The 8,359-nt window shown below is 35.0% G+C and overlaps 1 protein-coding gene across 1 annotated transcript; it reads left to right on the top strand.

Moving 5' to 3' along the window:
• The first annotated feature begins 3,515 nt into the window (after nucleotides 1–3,515).
• PDIL1-4 (PDI-like 1-4) lies at nucleotides 3,516–7,875 on the top strand. The gene is made up of 12 exons (XM_039039672.2): nucleotides 3,516–4,204; nucleotides 4,415–4,544; nucleotides 4,722–4,887; nucleotides 4,979–5,097; nucleotides 5,211–5,291; nucleotides 5,561–5,647; nucleotides 6,201–6,275; nucleotides 6,374–6,442; nucleotides 6,532–6,612; nucleotides 6,684–6,818; nucleotides 7,340–7,396; nucleotides 7,480–7,875. Exons 1-12 carry the CDS (start codon nucleotides 3,609–3,611, stop codon nucleotides 7,666–7,668), a joined length of 1,785 nt encoding a protein of 594 aa, XP_038895600.1. The 5' UTR covers nucleotides 3,516–3,608; the 3' UTR covers nucleotides 7,669–7,875.
• Nucleotides 7,876–8,359: the final 484 nt, after the last annotated feature.

Raw genomic sequence — 8,359 nt, 5'->3', positions numbered from 1 at the left:
GTCACCTGCGAAGTATGGGTCTATAGGACAAGCCATATATAGTCTAGGGCAAGTGACAAATTTTGTACTGGGCACGTGTTATGACCTAGTTTATTGTTTTGTGTACTTGTATATTAGTTTGATTTTTACATTGTACACCCTACTAGCTTTAGGACAAATGGAAGATTGTTGGGTTGGTGCCCTAAATCTCATAGGGTCCTGTTGTTTGTAATTATATCATATAAACATTTTATTTATCTAATAAAATATGTGATGGTTTATTTGACATTTAGTTGCATTAATCCACAAACTAATAAACTAACATCCAAGGTTATCTTGTAGCTTAAACATGTATATAGAGACATACGGGTGGATCATGTTTAAGTGATAACCTAAATAGTTTGTAGTAGATGGATGAGGCTAGATACCTTATCTTAGTGACACTATGAGTACGACCCGCTTTGTAGATATTACAATTGTTGTGAAGTGCTACAAGTGATCTGATCTTGATCATTCATGCATAGACATGTGCGCGGGGGTAATCTATACAAAGGAGTTTGTATAAGACCGGACCACGAAATGTTTAGTCTCACTACATAATGTCGTTCATAATAGAGACTTACATTTCACCAAGATGACCATAGGTGATATGACTCGAATCCTGAGTAAGTTGTGAACTCCTGTCTAGGCAGTCCTTTGATTTATATGGGTGAGAGTGTCAGATCGCCGTCTCAATAAGCCTACCATTTTGGGAATTCGTTTGATTAGGGAATTGGAAATACAGCTACACAATAAGGAATTCACTCTTTCCCCAATGTCGGGGTAAGCAGAAATCATAGAAAAGTTATGAGATTTCTTCCCCATCTCCTCCTCCTCATTACTCTCTTAATTTCTCTTATCCAAAATATCCAGAGCCCACATAGCTCATGGATTCTCATTTAGAGAATATAATGGAAATTTCATGGTAGTATCTTTTTGATCGAAGGATTCTTCTTGAAGATCGGTCTTCAAAGGTAAGAGTTTCTAAACCAATTTTTCTATTTTATTGTTCTTCAAGTATGCTGTGTTTGTTTTTCACTTAAATGCATGTTGTTTCTTATTTTTGTAAAATTTAGGATTTGGATCCAATCTCATTTTCCACTCAAGGACCTTCAATGGTTCCTTCACCCTGCTTGCCGCTCACACTCATGTGCGCATCGCCAACCCTGCGTGTTCTTGTCCTAATGCATCGTGCGCACAAGAAACCATCCATCGTTGCATGCCCGTCTGCCCTGTCATGCGCCTAGTCGACACAAGCCATGTGTCTGCGCGCGCCCGACACATAAGCAACATTCACCTGTCAGCACGTCCACACGCGCCTCACACCCAACAGCTCCGCCTACGCTCAGCCCAGCATGCCCACACCCCTGCTGCACACTAATGCCCCAACACCTATTCACCCACACTTATGCGTCTACCCACGTCACTCTGTTGTGTCCTACGTGCTTAGCACGCCCTTCAACACATGCCCAACCCAAGTGCCGCCTACAAAGTTCCAAATGCCTAGTTTGCACTAATTTGGAGTTGGCGAGTGAAATTTAAGGCCAAGTAGGTATTTTTAAGAATATTTTAGCCCTAAATAGAATAAATATTATGGAAATGGATTCAAACCATTGGATTATGTACCGGGTAATGTCAACTCGTCTCGTGTATATCTGGCAGAAATTGTCGACATGTACACATTAGACGAGTTGTCTTAACGCTATGTATATACTAGCAGGGTAATAGGTACAGGATTTGGTGTGGTTTCAGAATCTTGGATGGGATTTCTGTGAACTTTACCCCTAATACGTTCAAGGAAATTTATGATCATGTCATTCTACTATTTTGATTTATTAATCTGTTGATGCTCGTGTTTTGGAACTTGTTTGGATACTTCAATACTTCGTTGTCGGTTTATAATTGTTTAAAAGGGGTTTCATCAAATTTTTGAAAAAGAGAACTCTATGTTCGTATTAAAAATCACCATTCACTAGGTTTCCCAGCTCATTCTTTGTATTTTTGTTTTTCCTCTCTACGTAGTGGAAGAGTTCTAGGTGTCACGAGAGGTTAAGGTCTACCACAATACAAGAGTGGTCTTCTATCTCAGTATAGTTTTAGAATCTTAGGTTCTTGTTGTAGATGATTGGGTTGGAGCTTGTAACATAAACTGTATGAACATTTAAGTTAGTTGTTGAGTAAGAGATAGTTTAAACTACATTATTGGTTATCATATTCATAGAAGATATCAGTGAGTCCCCATTCAATCAAGTCCTAAATGTTCTTGTTTAATTAGTTATAAAAGTTGTCAGATAAAGCAAATCAAGACGGACAATAAATATCACAAAAGGGTGGTATATACTGTTTTCATATCTCCTTATAAGTTACAAAGGTCATCTAGGATGGGGTGTGATAAAGATTATGGAATATGACAATAAACTTTGGGTTTCTAAACAATAACTTAGTTTTTAAAGTTAAGCAACTCTCATAAATGAGCATTATCATTATGGAGAGATAAAAGACATAAAATAACTAGAAAATTTAGAATATAAAATACCTGTCCAATTATAATAGAAATGTTGTACAAAATATATACAAAGTTAAATATTAAGAGTCCATGTGTCTAGTAAATATAAGACAATATATTCTTTCTTATCTTGTTCGTTCATTGTGAAAAATGCCCCAAGCAAGTCTTGTATAGTCCAATTATCTTTCTTAAACTTAGTATTGAAGGTTGCAGGGATGAAATTGAAAGTTTAAGATTAAAACTGATATAAAACTTATCAAGTTTAGAGTCAAAAGATCTTTTTTCTTAATATTTGTTTCATAAAAAGAAGACACTATATAAATATATTTTCAAGAGTAAATTAACTGTATAGACTATTTTAAGATTTATTGAATATATATGAACTATTTTTTTTAAGTACAATTACGAGAATGGAAGATCGAACTTTCAACATTTGAAGGGAAAAGTCATGTCAATTCCTGTTAAATTAACTCACTTTGGCGAAAATAGAATAAAACTCAAATTATATGCACCTAAGGTTTAAAATATCGATGTCCAGATCTTAATTTTGATGGAAATATCGATAAGATGTCGATTTTGATGGATATTTCTAAAAAAAATTATAACAAAATTCAAAAATAAATTTAAATTAATAAATAAACATCTTATGATTTTCAAACAAGTTAATATGTCTATTATTTATATTATTGACATTTTGATACTAATTTTTTTGTGTTTCATAAATCAAAATATCGATTCACCCTTTATATTGATGTTGAATTCACGTAAACATAAAAATATAAATAAAAATATCGACATATCGGGAAAAATTTAATACTATACCTGAAGCAAAACGTGCATCTCAACCCAAAAAGAAAAGAGAAAAAAAAAATCAAATTCGTGTAATTAGTGACTGTGTCTGTGACGATAATCAACCAATCAGAAGCTTTTCCATTTCCAGCTCGACCGTTATTTTTCCAACCTAGATGACGACGTCGTTTTGAAGCATTGACCTTTGATCCTCAGTCCCCACTCTTATAAACCCTTCCAATTTTCTAAACTCACCAGATCTGATTCGGATCCGAAATTGAACATTCGTCTCACAATGGCTACTCGAACTCCTCCTCCTCTTCTTCTTCTTCTTCTTGCTATGGTTGCTCTCCTTCTCTTCTCCAATTCCGTTCTCTGTAAAGATGATTCTCCTGCCAAAGCTCCCCCCTCGAAGTCTACTGATGACGACGACGAAGATCTCAGCTTCCTCGAGGAGCCGGATGAGGCTCATGGTGCCTCCGGTCATCACCATCTCCCTGATTTTGATAATTTTGAAGGAGGAGCCGAGGATGAAGATTTTGGAGACTTCTCCGACTTCGAAGACTCAGAAGGTGATAGAGATGAGTACAAGGCGCCGGTGGTGGATGAAAAGGATGTTGTCGTCTTGAAGGAGGGTAACTTCAGCGATTTCATTAAGGAGAATAGGTTTGTTATGGTAGAGTTTTATGCTCCATGGTGTGGTCATTGTCAGGCTTTGGCGCCTGAATACGCGGCTGCGGCCACTGAATTGAAGGCTGAGAATGTGGTTTTGGCGAAGGTTGATGCGACGGAGGAGAATGAATTGGCGCAGCAGTACGATGTTCAAGGATTTCCTACCGTTTATTTCTTCTCTGATGGAGTGCACAAGCCTTATCCTGGACAGAGGACAAAGTAAGTGTACTGAATTGTGAGATTTGTTTGGCTCTCATTGATGCTTAGGAGATGGAGCGAATGCTTGACTTCAGATTTGTTTTCTTTTTGACTTCGAGATCTAAATAAGTGGGACTGTTTGCCACAATGCGTTGATTAGTTAACGTTGTATTACATTCTTGATCTGTGTGTGTTCACCGTATTTATACGCTAATTACCTCGTCTTTACAGGGATGCTATAGTAACCTGGATCAAGAAGAAGACCGGACCTGGTATTTACAACATAACTTCAGTGGAAGATGCTGAACGCATTCTGACTTCTGAAACTAAGGTTGCTGTTGGTTACCTGAACTCCTTGGTGGTGAGTATACTCGGTTCTGTTTGATTTATGCTTTGTTCACTTTATATGCTTGCATTTATGACATTTGATTGGATCAACTTCATGAACTGTACTTGTTGCTGTAGTGTTAGTGGCTCAATGGATAAATCTGTAGGGATACTTACTATTTCTTCATGATCTTTTGTTGCTATTTGACAGGGCTCTGAGAGTGATGAGCTTGCTGCTGCTTCAAGACTGGAAGATGATGTCAACTTTTACCAAACGGTGAATCCTGAAGTGGCAAAGCTTTTCCACATTGAAGCTTCAGCGAAACGCCCTGCTTTGGTATTGCTTAAGAAGGAGGCTGAAAAACTGAGCCGCTTTGGTTAGATTATTACTTTTGTTTTTATTTATTACTTCAAGAGATGATATATTTTGGGTGGATTGTAATTTACTGAGTTTTGTTTCTATTACAGATGGCGAGTTTTCCAAGTCTGCAATTGCTGAATTTGTATTTGCCAATAAGCTTCCTTTAGTTACAAAGTTTACTAGAGAAAGCGCACCATTGATTTTTGAAAGTTCAATTAAGAAACAGGTGTTGTAGTATAAAACGTGCTCTTGGCTAACCTTGAAACAACTTTTGTTTGTGAAGTTCAGCTCGAGAATTCCTTTATTCTTGACACATTTGTATTTTTTTTCTGTGCCCAGTTAATTCTTTTTGCAATTTCAAATGATTCAGAGAAACTCATCCCCATATTTGAAGAATCGGCCAAGTCTTTTAAAGGAAAGGTACGTTGTTGATGAGTAGACTATAATTTTCTTTTTTTCCTTTTTGTTTTTTTGAGATTTGAAAAGCTAAATTCAAATTCGAAAGTTTAGTCTTATTGACTAGGAATATTTGTTATCCACGTCCTTAGCTTGTAAGTTCAGAAAATTGTCTTATCTTTTCTTGTAGATATTAACGAGGAATTGTGAGAGGCATTGTTATGCTATTTTGGAATCCAAGGGTTGCTCTCAGTATTTTCTTTCTAATTTTTTTTTTCTGTGTTTTAATGCAGCTTATTTTTGTTTATGTGGAGATTGATAATGAAGATGTTGGAAAGCCAGTATCAGAATATTTTGGGATTAGTGGCAATGGTCCACAGGTGATCTTTTTCATTACCTCTACTATACTTGTTTCCAGATACAACTTACGGATGTTTGCTTAGCCTTATCAAGCAAGCTTGAGATTGAGAAGTTTAAATTTGTAACTTGTATTTGGATTATATGAGAAATAGTATAGGTTATCGAAACCCGATTGCATGTAATCTGTTATCTATGTTTGTTTTGTGCATATATGATTTGTAAAATTTAGAAGGTACTAGGTTGTATATAATGTGTGAACTGTCATTTTCATGTGTTCCCAAACATCAGAAGGTACTTTTTTACCTATAAACATCAGTTTCCCTTTAATGTGTTGTATGTTAAAGAAACGAAATGAACATACGACAATAAAAAAAAAGATTTTACAAATAGGCTTTGAAATTGAAAACATAGAAAACATTTTCATAAATTTAAGCACCCCAATTTTTTAAAAACAAATTCTACTTCGCTGGAAATGGGGACAGTGAGAAATTTTTGCTTGATAAGGAAGTTTGGTTGAAGTTGGTTTTTCGTATATTCCAATGTGATGAAATTGAAATTTTTGTCTTCATATAGGTCCTTGGTTATACTGGAAATGAGGACAGCAAGAAATTTGTGCTTGATAAGGAAGTTACCTTGGAAAATATTAAGGTCCACCAATTTACCTTCCTTCCTATCCTTGTAAAGAGTATCTTGTTTACTTTGACTTCTCATCTAATTTCTCTTTTCTCACCCAATTCACTGAATAGACTTTTGGAGAAAATTTCTTGGAAGACAAACTAAAACCCTTTTATAAGTCAGATCCCATTCCTGAGACTGTAAGTTGAACTAACTCACTTTTTCTGTCGGTATAACTTTACTTTTCAATATTTGATCTCTAAAATGTGTTTTCCCCATGTTTATGCAGAATGATGGTGACGTGAAAATAGTGGTCGGAGACAACTTTGATGAAATTGTTCTAGATGAATCGAAGGATGTTCTCCTTGAGGTATTGTGTAATCCATTTATCTGTTCACCCTCATGTAGTTCTTTATATACTGATTTATGTTTCATTTCCAGATTTATGCTCCTTGGTGTGGGCATTGCCAAGCACTGGAACCAACTTACAACAAGCTTGCCAAACATCTACGTGGCGTCGATTCACTTGTCATTGCTAAGATGGACGGCACAACGAATGAACATCCCCGGGCGAAGGTATCGTGATTTTGTTGTCACATTTCTGCATTTGCCATTGTTGCTCTAACACATTGGAAGGAAAATCCCTTGCTATACAGCTACTTTCCAAATGATTATCGATGGATGTTTTGGATTTGTTTGGGCCTATTCAATGACCAATTGATTTTAAATCTTTGGTTTTTGAAATTTATACTTATTTTAAAAAAATTCTTTACAATAGTTTTTACCTTTCATAAAACAAAACATTTCAATTTATAATCAAATTCTAGAAACAAAAATAATTTTTTAAATCTTTTTTTCTTTCTTGAACGTGGCTTGGATTTTGAAAACACCCTTGAAAAATAAACAACAAAATGAAGGAATTTAGTGGTGGAAGTTGGGTTTATAAGTTTAATTTCCAATAATCAAAAGGCGAAATGATGATCAAACATGGGCTATATACATACATAGATACATACATATGTGTGTGTATCTTTTGAACTTGTGATGATATGAACTGAAACTTATTAGAGAATTGCTCTTCATTCTTCTCGTTACAGTCCGATGGATTCCCAACAATTCTATTCTTCCCTGCTGGAAATAAGAGTTTTGATCCTGTAAGTAAACATCATAATCTCTTGAGCCGCTTTTTTCGAAGAAATGATCAGATCCATTTCTGACTGCTTGCTTTGATTTTCAGATCACGGTCGATACCGATCGAACAGTTGTGGCATTTTACAAATTCCTAAAGAAAAATGCATCGATCCCTTTTAAGCTACAGAAGCCAGTTTCAAGTCCAAAAGCTGAGAGTTCTGAAGGAAAATCTAGTGATGATGCAAAAGAGAGCCCAAAGAGCAGTCCTACCACTGACTTAAAGGATGAATTGTGAAGAGTTATTGTAGTTTTGTAAGTTATGCATCTTTTGTTTCCCTCCCTTTTTGTTGTTTGCAGATATATGTAGACGATGATACGAGAGACTAGAAATTAAGAGAGAACGTTCCTTTTTACTATTAGAGAAGTCTTGAAGAGAAACCAATCTTAATTTCCATTTTCCCAATAAAAAAGTGGAAGGAGAGAAAAACATCCTTTTAGGTTTTGTAGTGTGCATGTCCGTTGGGGAAAAAGATAAAGAAAAATGAAGGCCACTATGCCTTTGAGAAACTAATAACTTAGACAATTCGTTTTTTGTTTTTGGTTTTTGAAAATTAAGTCTATTTTCTTCTTATTTCTTTCAATGATTTGCATCTTTCTTAAGTATAATAGTTTAATTTTTAGTCAAATTTCAAAAACAAAAACAAGTTTTTAAAAGTTATTTTTTTAGTTTTCAAAATTTGACTTGGGTTTTTAAACTATTGGTAAAAAGTAGATAATAAATGAAGAAATTTGGAAGTAGAAGTAGTCTCTACATGTTTAATTTTCAAAAACAAAAACAAAACTAAATGATTATTAAATGGGACCTAGGTATATTCATTTGTTTTGTTATTTGTCTTTTCAATTTAGTTTCAATATCTTTACATTATAATTTGATAAAATAGACGTAATGCTTACCTTTGGAACTTAAATCTTTCTCATTTGTTTTG

The sequence above is a fragment of the Benincasa hispida genome, chromosome 8, assembly GCF_027475165.1.
Source record: "Benincasa hispida cultivar pf3 chromosome 8, pf3_genome.v1.1, whole genome shotgun sequence".
In the NCBI taxonomy this organism is placed as follows: domain Eukaryota; kingdom Viridiplantae; phylum Streptophyta; class Magnoliopsida; order Cucurbitales; family Cucurbitaceae; genus Benincasa; species Benincasa hispida.
This window is presented reverse-complemented; position numbering and strand designations above follow the sequence as displayed.

Excerpts from the sequence above, each read along its gene's own strand:
- PDIL1-4 (XM_039039672.2), top strand. The coding sequence starts at position 3,609 with ATGGCTACTCGAACTCCTCCTCCTCTTCTTCTTCTTCTTCTTGCTATG. Across the intron at positions 6,276-6,373 it reads TTACCTTGGAAAATATTAAG|ACTTTTGGAGAAAATTTCTT; the intron begins GTCCACCAATTT and ends TTCACTGAATAG. Across the intron at positions 6,443-6,531 it reads CAGATCCCATTCCTGAGACT|AATGATGGTGACGTGAAAAT; the intron begins GTAAGTTGAACT and ends ATGTTTATGCAG.